This window comes from Rhinatrema bivittatum, chromosome 4, assembly GCF_901001135.1.
Source record: "Rhinatrema bivittatum chromosome 4, aRhiBiv1.1, whole genome shotgun sequence".
NCBI lineage: Eukaryota > Metazoa > Chordata > Amphibia > Gymnophiona > Rhinatrematidae > Rhinatrema > Rhinatrema bivittatum.
Window position 1 is genome coordinate 140319933 of NC_042618.1, and position 19132 is coordinate 140339064.

At 45.0% G+C, this 19132-nt stretch overlaps 1 protein-coding gene across 1 annotated transcript in view; it reads right to left on the bottom strand.

Moving 5' to 3' along the window:
• Nucleotides 1-19132, bottom strand: part of TTC6 (tetratricopeptide repeat domain 6) — an 832741-nt gene that overhangs the window by 194848 nt on the left and 618761 nt on the right. The window contains exon 24 of the mRNA XM_029598902.1: nt 3640-3780. Within this exon, the coding sequence (XP_029454762.1) occupies nt 3640-3780 (141 nt within the window). The remainder of the gene's footprint in view (nt 1-3639; nt 3781-19132) is intronic.

The window sequence follows — 19132 nt, forward strand, 5'->3', positions numbered from 1 at the left end:
ATATACGCCGGAATCTGTGGCATCGGCATCGACGACATTGATGGTTGCGGCATGGACGGCACCGGTGTTGGAATCGACGGCATCGTCAATTGCGGTGATTTTCCCGGAATCGGCATCGAGGGTACCGGTGTTGGAATCGGGGATATTCTCAGGACCGGTGTCGATGGCAGAACCGGCATAGAAGGTCGTGGCATCGCATCGATGAAAGCATTCCTGACCGCTTGACGTATGTAGACGTCAAGTTCCACCCGCATGGATGATGTGAACAGAGCACCCATGGGGGGAGGCAGTGGTGGCGACATCGGTACTTCCTCAGAGCCCTGAGGAGGCACGGTTCCTTCCGCTGGAATCGGCGAGGATCGCCTTGTCGATGGCTCGGAAGCCTTACCCTGGAGCCGAGGTTTCTTAGTCGGTGTACCGTCTTCCGTCGATGGCTCGCCGGGTATCGGGGTAGCGGATGCCGTATGCGGCCTACGATGCCGATGGCGATGCTTTTCTTTTTCGTGGGCTTTTTCACTGCCCGATGTTGACGCTCTGGACGATGGCGAGGGGGAGGAAAATGGAGCATCTCCCGACTCACCTGACTGTCGTTTTTTGAAGACGATTTTTCTAATCGACCCAGCCGGAGACGATTGAGTTGAAGTGGATGGAGCCGAAACAAGTTGTATTTTGAACAACTGCTCCATTTTGTCCAGTCGCAGACGTCGGCCCTTCGAGGTCATCGTAGCACATAAGGGACAAGTCTTAACATCATGCCCTTCACTGAGGCAGAGGACACAGTCCTGGTGAGGGTCTGTGATAGACATGTTCCTTGTGCATTTTGGGCATTTTTTGAAGCCTGAGGCCATTTTGGGGCCGGACAGCTGTTGACGGCCAATGACTCAGGACAAAAAATTTGGAAAAAAAGGCGGAACGGAACCGCGAAAATGGTAAAAACTTACCGCGATGGAAATACTAAGGGAGACCCTTTGCGGTTTGAAGTTTTTAAAAGTTTTCCATGAAGAAAAGTCGTGGAGAATTCCACAGAACTCCTAATAACTGCGAGGCTAACTGCTTCGCGGAAAAAAGAAGACTAAAGGGAGACCCCTGTGGCAGGGAATATCATGGCATGCTGGGCATGCTCAGTAGGCACTCTGGTGCCAGTTAAAAGTTTTATAGAAACTTTTACAGAAGATTTCCGTACATAGGGCTCCATTACTGATGTCACCCATATGTGAGGACTAGCATCCTGCTTGTCCTGGGATAAATAACTGTTTTACATTTACCCATTCAAGTCCTTTCATAATTTTGTAGACTTCTATAATATCCCTCCTCAGCCATCTCATCTCCAGACTGAACAGTCCTAATCTCTTTAGCTTTTTCTCATAGGAGAGCTGTTCCATGATCTTTATCTTTTTGGTTACCCTTCTCTGTACTTTCTCCAGTGCATCTATATCTTTTTTGAGATGCGTCGAGGTTGTTGGGTGAACTGTGAGGAAGAAAGCCAGGGGCATTTCTCATGCTTTTGAACTGCACTGCTTGCTCCTTCTGGAAGCACCATCAGTATCATCTACCTCTCCCACCTCCTCATTGGAACTTAAAACACTCTCTTTTAGCTCTTCGATATCCTCTGATTCAGGGAATCTGAGACATAATTCTTCCTCAGAAACAGTTTTGAAAATATTGACTCCATTATTTCAGAAGCAGAAATCATGGAGGAACATGCTGCAGTTTGGGGTGTTGCACCCCTGCAGCTCCTGTCCTTGCCACTGCCCTGTTAATGTCAGCCTCAGATGGCTCTCCCGCCTTTTGCCCCTGTTCCAGAAGAAGAAAAACAGGAACAGGTGGCAGTGGTATATCCTCTCCCAATTTTAATTTCTTATGGCTTGAGTCAACTTCCACTCTTGGCTTTCAGTGGCTAAAAAATTGTATTTTAAGTTTAGGGGCAGGACTCCCTTTTTTCTTATTATTGTTACTACTTGTACTTCTGACAGGCTGGGCTGGCACTGTAGCAATACCCAATCACCTGCCCCTGCCATTTTTCTGCTTGATGCCATTCCCTCCTTTCCCCTTTGCCCAAATGGCATGATGAAATTGGAAGTTACTACTGGGGGGGGGTTTGATATCACAATATACTTTATTGTGATATTGTATCAGCACTCACTGATATCACTCAAGTTGACAGACTGAGTTCACTTCAGTCTTTACCAAGAACTGCCAACTTGCCAAGCAGAGTTAGCAGCTTGCCAGTGGCACAAACTCTCTACCATCTGGCTACCTCCATAGTGTGTGCAAAATTGTCTTTCTCACAATCATAGTGTATATGTGTACACTGCTGACTGGTTCCTTTGGCGCACACAAATAAACTGACATGGCTGGCAAGGCTGCACCTCTGTTCACTGCTCTCTGTCTCTCTCTTCAGATAAGCAGTGCACTATGCAGAATCAGAATATTTCTATCTCCATTGCCCTGCCCCAGTGAACAGAAAGAAAGCAATGTCTTTGTCTCTGCCTCACTGTGGCAGCATTGTTATTGCAGCAGTGACAATAACAAAAAGCCCATTGCCAATGGCAAAATTCTTCTTTCTCCTTCTTTTTTAAACTTTTCTTCCAGTCTAACAGAGCTTCCAAAAGTACAACCTTCCCCTCTAAAATTCAACAGGGAAAATGGGGGGGGGGGGGGATTTGGCAAATGCTGAGATCTTTCAGTGGGAGGATGTCAGCATCATTTGATCAAGGTACCAGCTATAGGCTAGTTAAAAAAATACTTCACCTTGACCGGTCCTCTGTTCTGTCTACTTGCCTACTTCTTCTACCTCAGCTCCATTCAGACTACTATCTCATAGGTTGCTATAGTTACTGCAGCACTTTTATAGGGGCCATAAACTTGAATGGGAAACAAACTAATTTGTTTCAGGGACCACAAATGAAATGAACATTCTCTCATTAATTGCATTTTACTCATTCATTTCAAACAAATGCACAATACTAGAATATGCTTAACTATAATTACTCAGAAAAATGCACTTGCATATATTGGACAAATGGTAACAGACACCTAATAAAGCTGAATTAGTTCAAGTTTGAAACTTGTGAACAGTTGTGCCAATAGACATAGGGGCCTATTTTGGAAATAGCTGAATGCCTGACTTGGGACCTGATTAATCAAGACATTTTCCCATAGACACAGAATGGGAGAAATGCCTTAGTGAATCAAGCCCTTAACTGGCTAAGTTTAACAAAATTTTCAGTCAACCTAGCCTGTCCCTCCTGTTTTATTGCAGTGAGTCCCACTTCAGCTGCTACCCCCATTACATCTGTATCTCAATGCCTCTTTCCCTCACCCCCACCTCTTTTCCTGCACAGTTGGCATTACTCCCCCTCTCTCTGGTTTGACAGAAGCAGCGTAATTATTTTTCTGAGACTGGATTGGACCTGATTTCCAGAGGCCTGTGGCTGCCTCTTCACTCATGGGGAATGTAAGAACATTTTGAGACAAGTATCACACTGAAAGCATGGCCCTGAACTACAAAGGAGGGCAGGAAACCCCTTAAAGAAAACAAGCATAGGTTAATTTTTCCTATAACTAACCATTTAAATGTTGATGAATAGCAATTTTGTGCCCAAACATTAAATAGGAAAAAATAATAAAACTGCCTACCTTAATGTAGTATTTCAGTGCTCCCCGATACAGGTATGCTCTCACACTGTTAGGCTGGATTTTGATCACCTTGTTGCAGCTCAGAATTGCTTTGATGTATCTTCCTTTTGAACCATAAAAGGCAGCACGACTTAGATATGCCTTTAGAGAAGACAGCATTATTAGCAGAGAGCCCATTTAATGCAGAGACACTATGTAGAATCAGAGGTTCCAGAATAACATAAGAAAACATTTCTTCATAGAAAGGGTGTTAGATGCATGTTACAATCTTTTAGTATAAGCAGTGGAGGACAAAATCAATAACAGAGTTCCAGAAAGCACAAGACAATCACATCAGAGCCTAAGTTGCAGGTACTGAAGATAAAGACAGAGATGAAGTGGAGTCTACAGTATTGCAAGAGGAAGAAAACTGAATACACTAGATGGACTTATCTATTACCACATGGAGAGGCCAATTTTCAAAGCCGAGGTAAATATTATCTCAGATAAATTAGTCCATCTGAAAATTTCCATCCTTAGAGCAGCTAAAAAGTACATGTGAAGCTCAAAATGCATGTATTTTTAGCTGCATTAAAAAGGGGCTTTCATGGGGGCATGTTTAGGTCAGGAAAGTTAAGTATGTGAATACTTTCACCTTTCCTCCACCCACAGTAAAGAAGGTGCAAACTCTGTGGATACTTTAACATTGGCAGCTTGCACCCTTGTGTCCCCTCTCCCCACGGCCCCTCACCGAACTCCATAGATTAACACACATACTCCCAAGTTTTGGTGAAAAACAGGCCGCAGCTTTTATTAATTATTAACACAATACTAATTTTTCGGTACCCAAGTAGTTGTGCATCTATCAATATTACCGTCCCGGGCTTTGTGCCGTCATCCGCCATGGAAGCCAGTCCACCAAAACCTCTTACCGGCCCCCCGCCGTGTCCAAGCCACGGGGCCATTCCTCCAGGCAGCCCACGCCCACCTCTACGCACTCTTCTATCTCCTAGGACCCGGTGTGTCCACCGTGTCCTCCCGTCTCCTCCTGGCCTACCGACTTGGGTACCCCCGCCACCAGTCTGGGATAGATTTTTACTTGTCCCAGACCCCCCCAACACTCCTACTGCAGCCTAACTTCAGTAAATACATGCTCCAGCGCCTTCTGTATGGCATTGTTAAACAAATCATACCCCACATCCGATAGGTGTATCAAATCTGGCCGGTATAGGCCTAAGCATGGCTCATCTGCCCACTCGTGCCTGATCGGCAGTATGCCCATCCTCTGTGCCCATACCTCGATTTGCCTGTTTACCTTCTTCCGCCCCCTGCACCATAACTTGTCACCCTGCCATTTCATCCGGGGTATGATCTCCGACCATATTATGTTTGTCCCCGGGGTCATATCTCTTACCGCCTCCAAATCTCTTATTTTATCCCATCTATCAGTTGTTTGGCTGTGTTCTCCCCCAGATCGTTACCCCCTAAATGTATGACCATGACATCTGGCCTTTGCAGAGTGTGCAAACTGTTTTGTAACTCCGGGATCAGTTGCCCCCATTTCATTCCTCGTTTTCCCATCCATTTCAAGTTGACTCCCCGCGGTGCCAAGCTCAAGTGCGCACCGTATGGTCTCTTCCATGCCCTCCAGGCCGCCCCATGTACGAAGGAATGTCCTAATAACCATACTATCTTCCTTCTTAAGCACGGACCTGCGGGTGAAATGGAATTTCTTGGTTAGTGACCAATCTGTACAAATCCCGGCCTAACGTACCTATTGGCCACTGCCGACTGCCACCTGCCTATCTTTCGGATTGCTTCCATGGGCAGGCCTGCTTGCGCTGTGCTTGTGGCAGCCCCAATCCAAAAAGAATGCGTTCTGTATTCCTCCGGGTTCAGCCCTATGCTGTCTAATACCTTATGTAGCATCGCAGCAAACTGGAATTTTGTTAATGGCACCCCGTCCTTATGGACGAGCAAGTGGGTGCCCCCTTTGGGCCTTATTTGTAGGAAGTTCTCCATATTTTTAACAGGGCAAGTTACTTGCGATGCCACCTGTGCCAGCCATATTTCCACTCTTTTTGCCCTCTGATCCGTTTTAGATTTGTGGACCCTTATACTATTTATTTATTTATTTTTATTTAAGGCTTTTATATACCGACTTTCTTGATACAAATCAAATCAACTCGGTTTACATCGAACTAAACAGAACTATAACCAACCAATCAACAAGTGACAATTTAAAGGAGCATAAAGCTACATTATAACAAGGATGCCTTAACTGGGAGAAGGAAAAAAAGAGGGGGAGAATGAAGATAAATTACAATATACAGTGGAATATGGGAGGGAGGCAAGGAGCCGACCTCATGATGACTTGTGAGCATGATTAGCGTTTGTTTATTTACATAAGCGATATGATAGTTCTAAATCAGGCTGTTGGGCTAGTGGCGGGGAAGGCTCAGCAGAATAGCCATGTCTTTAGTTTCTTTTTGAAAGTTAGTAGACACGTTTCCAGCCTGAGATCCGGAGGCATGGAGTTCCAGATGGAGGGCCCTGTGATAGAGAATGTCTTGTCTCTGATATTTGAGTGGTGTACAATTTTGATAGGGGGAACATGTAAGGATCCCTTGTAGGCATCTCTTAAGGGTCTGGTCATCGTGTGTAGTTTGAGAGGGTGTGAAAGATCTAATGGGGTCTGATGGTGAATATTTTTGTGGATAATTGTCAGTGATTTATGAAGGATCCTGAAGTTTACTGGGAGCCAGTGAAGATCTTTTAGAATGGGGGAGATATGCGCTCTCCGATTAGTATTTGTTAAAATTCTCGCCGCTGCATTTTGGAGCAACTGGAGAGGTTTTATAGTAGAAGCCGGTAGACCTTGCAAGATGGAATTGCAGTAGTCTATCTTGGAGAAAAGAATGGCTTGAAGGACAGATCTGAAATCGTAATGGAATAGGAGCGGTTTGAGTTTTTTGAGTACTTGTAGCTTGTAGAAGCACTCCCTTGTGGTATGTTTTATAAATTGCTTTAAGTTCAAGTGACTATCTATTATGACTCCAAGATCTCAGGCATGGGATATTTGTATGTTAGAATGCAGTTGGTTATGAAAGGGACTACCTTCTGGGGTGATTAGCAATAGTTCAGTCTTAGAAGTGTTGAGCACCAGGTTAATGCTTGAAAGGTGATGGTTGATCGTTTGTAAATGAGAATTCCATAATTTGAGTGTTGAGTCCAGTGACTTGTATATGGGGATTAGAATTTGTACATTGTCTGCATATATATAGAACTTAAGCTTTACATTTGAGAGTACATGGCAGAGAGGGAGTATGTAGATGTTAAACAGGGTGGGCGATAAGGAAGAGCCTTGGGGAACTCCGAATGGGGCATTATTGTGTGAGGATTCCTTATTATTGATTTTAACCTTATAGCCTCTGTTGCTAAGGAAGGAATCGAACCATCTAAGAGCTGATCCTGAAATACCTATATCTGATAGCCGGTTTAGTAGAGTATTGTGATTTACAGTATCGAAAGCTGCAGAGATGTCAAGAAGGGCTAGGAGGAATGATTGTCCTTTGTCAAAACCAATGTAAATTTGATCAAGGAGTGAGATGATGAGGGTTTCGGTATTGTGTTCTTTTCGGAAACCGTATTGTGACGGGTGTAGAATATTATGGTCCTCCAGGTAATCTGAAAGCTGCTTATTTACAATTTTCTCCATGATTTTGGCTACTAATGAGAGATTTGAAATGGGAGGGTAGTTGTTGAGGTCATCCGGATCCAGGTTTGGTTTTTTGCGTATGGGTTTAAGGGTGGCCGATTTGAGAGCGTCTGGGAATATTCCTTGTGAAAAGGAACAGTTGATAATATCAGCTAGATATTTGGAGATGTATTCTGGTATGAGAATCTATATATACTATATATACTATATATATATATATATATATATATATATATATATATATATATATTGTAAATATATATATTTACTCATATATATATATATATATATATATATGAGTAAACTATATATACTATATAGTATATTATATAGTATTAGTACTAGTATACTATATAGTATACTAGTATAGTATAGTATTAGTATAGTATAGTATTAGTATAGTATAGCTCCTTTTCCCCGGCGTTCCTGTCCTGCACTTCCCCCCTGTCCCAGGTCGGCCCTCCCTGCGCGGTCGGCGTCGGTCCATCAGGGCCAAGGGAGTGGACTCGGGATAGACCACCCACGTGGTCACTGGGGAGGCCCGTCGCTTCACTTCGCTAAAAAAAAAAAGAGCAGCGCTGAAAAAAAGAAGGAACAGACAGAACTCAAACTAAGCAGGGAGCCGGTAAGCCCGCCCACCGACATCAATTCCGGCGATTCAGAGCCCTTTAAAGGGCCGAGACGGCTCCAGGCGGACTCCTTTTCCCCGGCGTTCCTGTCCTGCGCTTCCCCCTGTCCCGGGTTGGCCCTCCCTGCGCGGTCGGCGTCGGTCCATCGGGGCCAAGGGAGTTGGACTCGGGATAGACCACCCACGTGGTCACTGGGGAGGCCCGTCGCTTCGCTTCGCTCAAAAAAAAAAGAACAGCGCTGAAAAAAAGAAGGAACAGACAGAACTCAAACTAAGCAGGGAGCCGGTAAGCCTGCCCACCGAATCCCCGACATCAATTCCGGCGATTCAGAGCCCTTTAAAGGGCCAAGACGGCTCCAGGCTTCGCACGCCTAAGGGGCTAGCCCCTTTGTGCGCCCCTTCGTGCGCACCAGAACCTTGAAGTGGCAGCCACTCTATACTCTCCTTTTAGAAAATCCTACACACACCTAACACAGGTCCTCCTTAGCATTTATCCAACCACCCTTAGTATTCATCCAGGATCCTCAGCATTCTTCCAGCCACCATCAGCTTTTCATCCAGGATCCTCAGCTTTTCATCCAGCCACCTTCAGCATTCATCCAGCCACCCTCAGCATTCATCCAGCCACCCTCAGCATTCATCCAGCCACCTTCAGCACTCATCCAGGATCCTCAGCACTCATTCAGCCACCTTCAGCACTCATCCAGCCACCTTCAGCATTCACCCAGCCTCCTTCAGCACTCATCCAGCCACCTTCAGCATTCATCCAGGATCATCAGCATTCACCTAGACACCTCAACATTCACCCAACCACCTTCAGCATTCTTCCAGCCACCATCAGCTTTTCATCCAGGATCCTCAGCTTTTCATCCAGGATCCTCAGCATTCTTCCAGCCACCTTCAGCATTTTATTTATTTATTTATTTGAATTTCTTATATACCGGCATTCGCGATGGGAGTCGCATCATGCCGGTTTAAAATAAACAGGGTGTGACAAAAGGATAAATACTTAAAAACACTTAACATTAACATGTGATAGAATAGGAAAATAGCAGTTACAATAAAACAGGGACATAATGCAACTTGGATTGTAGAGAAGGTGAAAGATAAATTAACAATGAGCTAAAAAAGAAATAACCAAGGTAATAAAACCTGCCAAATTAGAAAAAGAAAAATAACATTAAGGAGTTGTCCAAGGTTGTTGATTACTCTGACGGAGTTGAGTTGCTTGAGTTGAAAGTAAGTTCAGTTGGTATCTGGAAAGGCTTTCATAAATAACCAGGTTTTAAGTCTTTTTCTAAATGTAGGAAGACAGGGTTCCTGTCTCAGTTCTGGTGGGATGGAGTTCCACAAAGTGGGTCCTGCAGTAGAGAAGGCCCTGTCTCTAAGAGTCATATGGTGAAAGGTTTTGGCAGGAGGAACCTGTAGTGAATCTCTGTAGGACTCTCTGATAGGTCTGGTGGAGGTATGTTTTTTAAATGGGATTTGGAGGTTAAGCGGAGAGAGTTGATGGAATGCTTTGTATATGGTGGTAATGGATTTATATAAGATTCTATAGTGCACTGGCAGCCAATGTAAGTCTTTGAGGATCGGAGATATGTGGTCTCTTCTTCTTGTGTTTGTCAAAATTCTGGCCGCCGTGTTCTGAACCATCTGAAGAGGTTTAGTATGGGAAGATGGGAGACCTAATAGAATAGAATTGCAATAATCTAACTTCGAGAAGATTATTGATTGCAAGACTGTTCTGTAATCGTGGAAGTGGAAAAGTGATTTAATTCTTTTTAAGACGTGCAGCTTATGAAAGCAGTCCTTCGTGGTTTGATTAATAAATGAATTTAGATTTAGTCGATTATCAATGATGGCTCCTACGTCTCTTACTTGTGAAGTTTGAAAGCCGGTTGGTGGATTTGAGGTGAGGTTACTGTTTTCGGGTGAAATTATGAGGAGTTCTGTTTTTGCGGAATTTAAGATTAGATTTAGACTGGAGAGGAGGTTGTCAATATTTTGAAGGCAGTTTTCCCAGATTTTGATAGTTTTAGCAAGGGATTCTTTGATAGGGATGACAATCTGGACGTCATCTGCATAAAGTATTTGAGGTTCAGATTGGTTAATAGTTGACAAAGGGGTAGGAGGTAAATGTTAAACAGCGTGGGGGAAAGAGAGGAGCCCTGTGGAACTCCTAGCGTGGAAGGATAGAACTGTGATTCTTTGTTGTGTATTTTGACTTTGTATCCTCTGTTTCCCAAAAATGATTTGAACCAGGCAAGAGCAGAGCCTGTAATTCCGATGTTCGCTAGTTGATTTAGGAGAAGGGAGTGATTCACGGTATCAAAGGTGGCCGATAGGTCGAGGAGTATCAGCAGATAGGCGTGACCTTTATCGAGGCCCATGATGAGGTAATCTGTCAGAGATATGAGAAGAGATTCTGTACTTAAGGATTTTCGGAAGCCGTATTGAGTGGGGAATAATATATTGTGGTCTTCGAGGTATTCTGATAATCTGGTGTTGACTAATTTTTCCGTAACCTTGGCTATAAAAGGGAGGTTGGATATTGGACGGAAGTTGGAGGGATCTTTAGGATTTAGATTAGGTTTTTTTAATAGAGGTTTGATAGAGGCAATTTTCAGGTCGTCTGGATAAATTCCTTGGGCTAAGGAACAGTTGATAATGTCAGTCAAGGTTTTGGAAATGGTATCTGGTATTAGTAGCAGTAGTTTGGAAGGGATTTGGTCAAATGGATGAGATGAAGGTTTCATTCTCTTCAATATTAACTTGGTCTCTGATGTAGCAATGGGTTTGAAGGCTTGTATAGCAGTGTTTTTGGAGTGATGGCAGTATGTGCTGAATGGAGCTAGGGTATTCGGTTTTAGTAATGATTGCAGGTTGGAAATTTTGTTACTGAAGAAGATGGCCAGCTCCTCAGCTTTTTCGTGCGCTTGGTTGAGTGGAATGTCCGGAGTATTGGGTTGAGTTAAATTCGAGACGTAAGTAAAGAGGGCTTTTGAATCGAAGATTAGGTGATGTATCTTGTGAGTGTAGTAGTCCCTTTTTGTTTTTAATGTTGTGCTCTTGTATATGTGAAGAGCGAGTTTGTAAGCTGAGAGGGAGGTCGGTGATGGGGCTTTACGCCATTTGTTTTCTTTTTGTCAAAGGGAATGTTTGAGTTTTTGCAGTTGTTCGTTAAACCAGGGTTGTCTTCTGGAGGCATTCAGTTTCGGTTTTTTTGTTGCCAGTGGGCAGAGTTTATTTGCTGCCGATCATGTGATGTTGGACCAAGAATGGAGAGCAGAGTTGGGAGTAGAGATGTCTATATGAGGGAGTTCTAGGACAAGGTGTTCGTGAAGTTCATCGGATGAACAAAGGTTTCTGTAAGTGAATTGAGGTTGAGGATCATGTTTGATGCTTGATTGTGCCAGCGAAAAGGTGGTAGAGATTAAAGCATGATCTGACCAGGGGACTGATTTGCATATTGGTGGTGCTGAGTGTGAGATGCCTGAGTTTACAAAAATGAGATCCAGAGTGTGTCCTGCTCTGTGGGTGGGATTGTTGATTATCTGCTTGAATCCCATGGCGGTCATGGCGTTTAGGAAAGTTTCACAGTTTGTGGAGGGATAGGGGTCGTCAACATGTAAGTTAAAATCTCCCAATATGATTGCTGGAGACTCAAGATTTAGGTTAGTAGCTATTATTTCTAGAATGGGGGAGGCGTCTGAATCCAGAAGTCCCGGAGGGGCGTAAACTAGAATGATTTGTAGCAGGTCAGATTTGAAAAAGCCAGCTTCAATTTTAGTAGGAGAATGTATTGGGATTTGAGTAAGTCTCAGCTCTTTTTTGGCTGCAAGGAGAATACCCCCACCCTTTTCTTTCTGTCTGGGAATAGAGAAGAAGTTGTGGGATTCAGTTGGAAGTTGGTTTATTAGAGCGGTATCCGAATGTTTAAGCCATGTTTCCGTTATTGCGCAGAGGTCAGGTTTGGTGTCAAGTAGCAGGTCATTGAGTATTAGTGTTTTTTTGGTAAGAGATTGAGCGTTGAATAAAATCAGAGAGAAAAGAGCTAGGCCTAGCGTCTGTGTAAGGGGGGAAATCATGATAGGAATGAGAGATTTATAGGTAGGTGGACGAGAAATCAATGAAGGATTTCTTATGAAAAAGGACCTTTGTTGGAGAATTGGAATAGGGAGACCCATATATATCGAGGCTTGTGGTCGCAGGAAACGCTGGATTAGTTAAATTAGTGAGGAGTTTAGGCTGTAAAGTTTGATGAATATTGAAGGAGTGCTGAATCCTCGAGTGTTAGATGTGGAAAAGATGGGCGCTGATCGCTGGATGACTGCTGGTGTGGAAGGATGAGCGCTGGATGACTGCTGGTGTGGAAGGATGACTGCTGGTGTGGAAGGATGAGCGCTGGTGTGGAAGGATGAGCGCTGGATGACTGCTGGTGTGGAAGGATGAGCGCTGGATGACTGCTGGTGTGGAAGGATGACTGCTGGTGTGGAAGGATGAGCGCTGGTGTGGAAGGATGAGCGCTGGATGACTGCTGGTGTGGAAGGATGACTGCTGGGTGGTTGCCTGTCAAGTACAGGTGTGGCGAGGCTGAGTATTTATGGTTAGAATTACTATTGTAGTCTCACCCTAAGCTCACTAGAGTCTCACCAAGGGGCTCACTAAGGGGCAGACCACTTAGATCGCGCCCCTTCGGACGCGCGACGCCCGGCACGCGACACCGTCTGTGAGCGTTTAAATTTAAAGGGCTTCCCGCTGCCCTCTAATAGGCCGGGTGCCTTTCAGGGGGAGTGGTTTGCACTCACCGCGAAGTCTTCTTCCTGTTCTTAGTTTTTGTTTTTAAGTTCTGTTGTCTCCCGCCCTTTTTTTTCTTTTGTGCCGGTCTCTGCCTTGCTTTTGGCCTCCTCTGCACGGCTCTCCTATCCTGCGTGGGAGAGCGGGCTCTCGTTCCAGTAATGGCGATCGAGCCCCGGCAGAGGAGGAGTAGGAGCTGGTTGAGGCTGGGTGCGGGAGTCGCGGAAAAGCGACTCCCGCGCCCAGCCTCCTTTAGCATTCATTCACCCAGCCTCCTTTAGCATTCATCCAGCCACCCTCAGCACTCATCCAGCCACCTTCAGCATTCATCCAGGATCCTCAGTACTCATTCAGCCACCTTCAGCATTCATCCAGCCACCTTCAGCATTCACCCAACCACCTTCAGCATTCATCCAGCCTCCTTCAGCATTCATCCAGCCACCCTCAGCACTCATCCAACCACCTTCAGCATTCATCCAGGATCCTCAGCACTCATTCAGCCACCTTCAACATTCATCCAGGATCCTCAGCACTCATTCAGCCACCTTCAGCATTCATCCAGCCACCTTCAGCATTCATCCAGCCATCCCACGCTTTCAATCAGCCAACTCAGCATGAATCTAGCCTCCCCACCATTCATTCAGCTAAGGATCAGCACCACCACACTACATTAATCATTTTTCCCTCAAAGAATACTTCCACAAGTCTTCACTTCCTTTACGTCTCAGAATATCATCTGCTGGCAAATCCCATCAAAGTGTTCTCTTTAGTCCCATCATGATGCTTGCATACCCGATACACACATTGCACCACAACATCTGCTTCAAGACTAAGCCTTTGCTACGATATCAACCCATAAGTCGCAGAAATCTAACTCCGGTGATGATCTCTCCCTTTACGCAATTACTGGAGCTGGCCCTCTTCACTTTAACACTTTTCAATGCCCAGTCAATTACCAACAAAACTCACATCCTTCACGACTATCTGCTCGATGCCAAACCAGACATCTGTGCCATCACGGAGACCTGGCTGAAGCCATCAGACACAGTCTTAATAAATCAACTTCCTACACAGATATATGATATCTTCTCCTTACCCAGAAAAAATAAAAAAGGGGGAGGTCTCCTCATAGCTGCCAAAAAATCTCTTAACCTCACTCTTCAATCTATCAATATAATTCCCAAACAGGAGATAGGGTTTTTCAAATCTAAGTTGCTCCAAATCCTCCTCGGACTTTTAGAACAAAACGCCTCTCCCATGGTGGAAATCATAGCCAAATACGTAAAACTAGATTCCCCAGCCATAATTCTTGGAGATTTTAATCTTCACATCGATGCCAATCCTCAATCCTCTAACTGCGAAGCCTTCCTATCAGCCCTTTCAGACATGGGCTTCAAACAACACATCAACCAACCCACACATAAAGCAGATCATACCCTTGACCTTATCTTCACAAATTCCAACCTCATTCCACTTTCACCCCCTCTATGCCTCCCGGTTCCATGGTCAGACCATTTCATGATCACCTCCACCATCAAGTCACTGACAGGATCTTCTGCTCCCCTTCAAGAGACCACCTTGTACTACAGGAAACCATGTCCTTCAGAAGACCTCGGCAACTCTCTAATCAAAGAACTTCCTAATCTGGATCTATCTAACCCCAATTCTGCTATTACCTCTTGGCAAACTATTACTGAAATGATAGCCAATAACTTATGCCCACTGTCTAAAAAAACTATTGATCTTTCTCGAAAAAATAAACAGCCATGGTTCTCTAAGGAGCTCCGTACCCTGAAGCAAAATCTAAGACGGAAAGAAAAAGAATGGAGGAAGAACCCCAACCCCCACTCTCTAACCATATACAAAGCCGCCTTCCACCATTACAGAACGACAACGCTTCGAACAAAAATAGATTTATATGCCCACCATATCCACGATATGATATTTGACGTGAAGGCTCTTTTCTCATACGTATCGGAACTCACCAAAACTGCTCCCTCTATTATTCCAGACGATACAGCCCAATTGAAAACCAATGATCTGGCCTTATTCTTTCAGAACAAAATCTCAAACACCCTAGCTAAATTACCTACCAGCCCAAACTCACTGTCTCTGGATACCCTCCACCGACCAAACACAGACATAAGCTTGGAATCCTTTGATCCTACCCACACTGCAGAGGTGGAAAATCTGATAAAAAGAATGAAACCTTCGACCCACCCTCTGGACCAAATTCCATCCAAATTTCTGATTCTCATACCAGAATACATCTCCAAATATCTAGCTGATATTATCAACTGGTATGAGTATTACTATATAATACTATATAGTATACTATATAGTATATATATATATTAGTATACTATATAGTATATAGTATACTAATACTATACTATATAGTATACTATATAGTATACTAGTACTAATACTATATAGTATACTATATAGTATACTAGTACTAACACTATATAGTATACTATATAGTATACTATGCTATACTATACTAATACTATACTATACTAATACTTATACTATACTAATGCTCTGCCCTTGCACTTTAACATTGCTATTGTTAAATAATATGCCGTCGCTTCCTTTGTCATTTTTGGATGCTGCCACTAATTCGCTAACCCTTAATGCTGCAAAAAATGCTGTGCAGAATGCGGCTCTAACAATACTACTTCGAAGCTCCCTGTACAGACCTGCACTGCCGCATACCATAAATGCACCAATATCTTATGGGTTATTGGCCGCCTCTTATCCCCTTTCCTTACCACCTTCCTAGCCCAACCTGCCAGAAGCTTCTTAACCATGAAGTTATCCAGTGGGTCGCCTAGCCTTGTGCTTTCGCAAAGAATGCAAAACCTGCTAGTTGGTTTGTTGTCACTCCTCTAGACATCCCCGCTTCCTTTGCCCATGCCACGTACCTTACTATGTACCTTCCCTCTATCTTTTCCCCTTTCCATCCCTGCTCTTGTAGGAATGCCTGCACTCTAGCAAAACCCTTGCAGTAGGCTTTCCATGTCGCAGGAGCAACAGATGCCCTCAGCATCCCCACTTCGGTTTCGTTCCAATCCACCATAATCGGTTCGGTATTGGGATTACTTCCTCATTGCCTCTGGTACCTGTTGATGAAAGAGATCCCACTTAGCCCTGGAGAGTGAGTCCGCTACCTGATTATGGATACCGGGTACATGCTTGGCTCTTATCGTCATGTTTGATCGCAAGTTCTGGAGTACCACTTCCCTCAGTAATTCCACTACTTTGAAGCAATGTGCCATCTGCCTATTAATAACCACCACTACTGCTTGATTATCGGACCAGAATATGATCTTTTTGTTGTATAACTTATGGGCCCAGAATGTAATAGCCACCAATATTGGGAATAGTTCTAAAAATGTTATATTTTTAACCAATCCATTCTTTATCCAATCATTTGGCCATGGGGCTGCACACCACATGCCTTGAGAGTATGCCCCGAATCCCAACCCTCCCGACGCGTCTGTGTATATGTCTAGATCATGATTTGAAACCGCCTCATCCTGCCACATTGATAACCATTAAAGCTGTCTAAGAATTCTAACCACATCAACATGTCTTTTTTCATCGGGCGGGAAATTCTAATATGATGTTGTGGGCGTCTCACTCCCTTAGTTGCATCCACTAAACGCCTCAAAAATGCCCTCCCCATTGGAATTACCTGGCATGCAAAATTCAAACTTCCAATTATCGATTGTATAGAAACCAATGTCATCTTTTTACTTGACAATGCCTGCCTGAGCATGTTCCGCAACTTGTGTAGTTTCTCGAGCGGTAACCTCGATATTATTGCCTGCGTATCCAGTTCAATTCCTAAAAAAGTTAGGGTAGTTGCTGGGCCCTCTGTTTTTTCCCCTGCCAACGGAACCCCAAATTCCTCTGCCATCTCCTGGAATGCCAACAATGTCTGTGCACATGTGTCTGCATGGGCCGGTCCCACAAATAAAAAATCATCAAGGTAATGAGCCACATTACCGTTCCCCGCCCTTTTTTGTAAGACCCAATGCAGGAATGTACTAAACATCTCGAAATATGCACAAGAAATGGAACACCCCATCGGCATACATTTGTCAAAGTAGTATGAGCCTCTAAAATGGAAACCTAAAATGGGAAAACTGTCAGGGTGTACCGGGAGCAATCTAAATGCCGATTTGATGTCTGCCTTCGCCATTAGCACCCCTTTTCCGCAGCGTCTAAGCAGTGCTACGGCCTCGTCAAAAGAGGCGTATTGCACCATACACACCTCCTCTGGCAGACCATCATTCACTGAGCACCCTGGTGGATAGGACAGGTTTTGTATTAATCTAAACTCCCCCTGTTCCTTCTTTGCCACTACTGACAAGGGTGACAGCATCATGCTCTTGAATGGGGGGTTTGCGAAAGTCCCCGCCATCCTGCCCATTTCGATCTCCCTGTCGATTTTTTGTTGTACTATATCCACATGTCTAACTGCGGAAGATGAATTCCTAGAACTTATGCCCTTAATCTTTCCCTGGAAAGGTATGATAAAACCTTGTTTGAAACCTTCACTCAGTTGTTTTGCCTCATCCTGCCTCGGGTATATTGCCAACCATTCCTTAATAACAGACAATCGCACTGGTGATGGTGCCTTGCCAAATGGTCTATTGTTTTTCTTTCCCATTACTCCCCGCCATATGTCCCTGACTTTTCCTTGTACATTTTGTTGCCGGGTGTGATGCCGCACATACTGTGAACATATGTGTCTAAACTTACATTCTTGGAACGTGCAGCCTGCCTTATTAAAACGCCAGCACACCCTGCTATTGCCATTTTCCCCCCATTGATTATTACCCGGCATTGCCAGGCCGCTAAATGACCTCCCTGCTTTGTGTGTTGGCCCCGAATCCATGACCTTGCTGGTCATTTGTCGCAACCAGAATCCCACATCCTGTGTTGCCCGGGACAAGTTCCTGTTCTCCTCCATCTTGTCCCTAAACTTTTCATCATAGTTTAGCCAACACCACCCCTGATACTCTTTATATGCTTCTATTATTGAATCTGCATAACTCAGCATGGGGCGTACTGGGATGGGTCCCCTCTCCCTATAACACTAATCATTCTCAAGAATGCCCTGGTCCAGTTGGTTATATTCTTGGGCACCTTTACCTCTACCCCTTTTTGTTCTTCCTTTTTCTTTCCTTTCTTTTTCTCCGCTGCCCCTTGCCTTCCCTCTAATATTGTGAATATGTCGATATATTCTCGCTTCCTTATTTTGCTCGGAATGCCTTAGGCACGCTCTCCCATAACTTGGCTAAATTGGGAAGAGCTGCCGCAGGCACATTGCCTTTCTCTATATCCCATGTGGTCTTAACAGGGGTGGCTGCCGACGGCCCACTCCCGGAGTCCCCCTCCGAGGAGCCCTCACTGGAATCACTGTCATTTCTTTTCCTTTTTGCACTCTTGCCTTTTGCATCTCCCGATGCTCTTGCTCTTTCTCAAAGATTTCCAGCAGTGTCTGCTCGCTCCACTAGTGTTTCTGCCACTCCTCGCGATGTCCCCGCCTCATTGCTTGCCTCACCAATGAAGGTTTCCATTTCCGGCATCACTTGCGTACTCGCCCGCTCCTCCGCATCGTGTGCTGGCTCCTTTCTTACTTCTGCGTCCGACGTCTTGCCGCCTCCCATAGCTGTGCCGCCTTCTGGTGCTGTATACCATGGCGGTGGTACCTGCCACCAAGGGGGGTACATCGCTGCTTGCAATGGGGCGGGAGTGTAAGGATTTCCTTCCTGCCCTCCCTGGGCAGTAATACCTTGGGCTGGTGCTGCTGTTCAATTCAGTCCCATCGTGGGCCACATGGGCCAACCCCATGGTGGCGTACTATATCGCCCAGTGTCTGGCTGTATTCCTGTCTGCTCTCTGCCACTGTTGCTCCCCGTCGCGCTCCCTTTGCCCACCGCTGGTTTCCGTCTGCTCGTGCTCCTTCCCGCCTGCACCTTCCTTCCCATTGCGGCCAGTCCTTCTCTTACTCATCCCTTTACATTCAATCCGTCTGGTCTGTGACTCCTTCCATGACCTCCTCCTCCCTCTTCCACATGCTCTCTTCGCCTGCATTACTCGGGGCTCCGCCTTCTTCTGCTTCCGGATCTATGTTGCGTCCGTCGGTTTCAGCAGCTTCGACCCTTGTGCCTCACCTTTTTCTATGTTCTCCCTGCTAGCCTTAGGAAGATGGCCACCACCGCATCTGCAAGCCGCTCTCTCCGGCGTCCCCAGAACGGCTATGGCATTGCCTCACGTCATGTTTCTCCTAAGGGCCTCCTAGGGTGCGCGCACATGCGCTACCCACGACTTTATTCCAGCTATGGCACGAACCT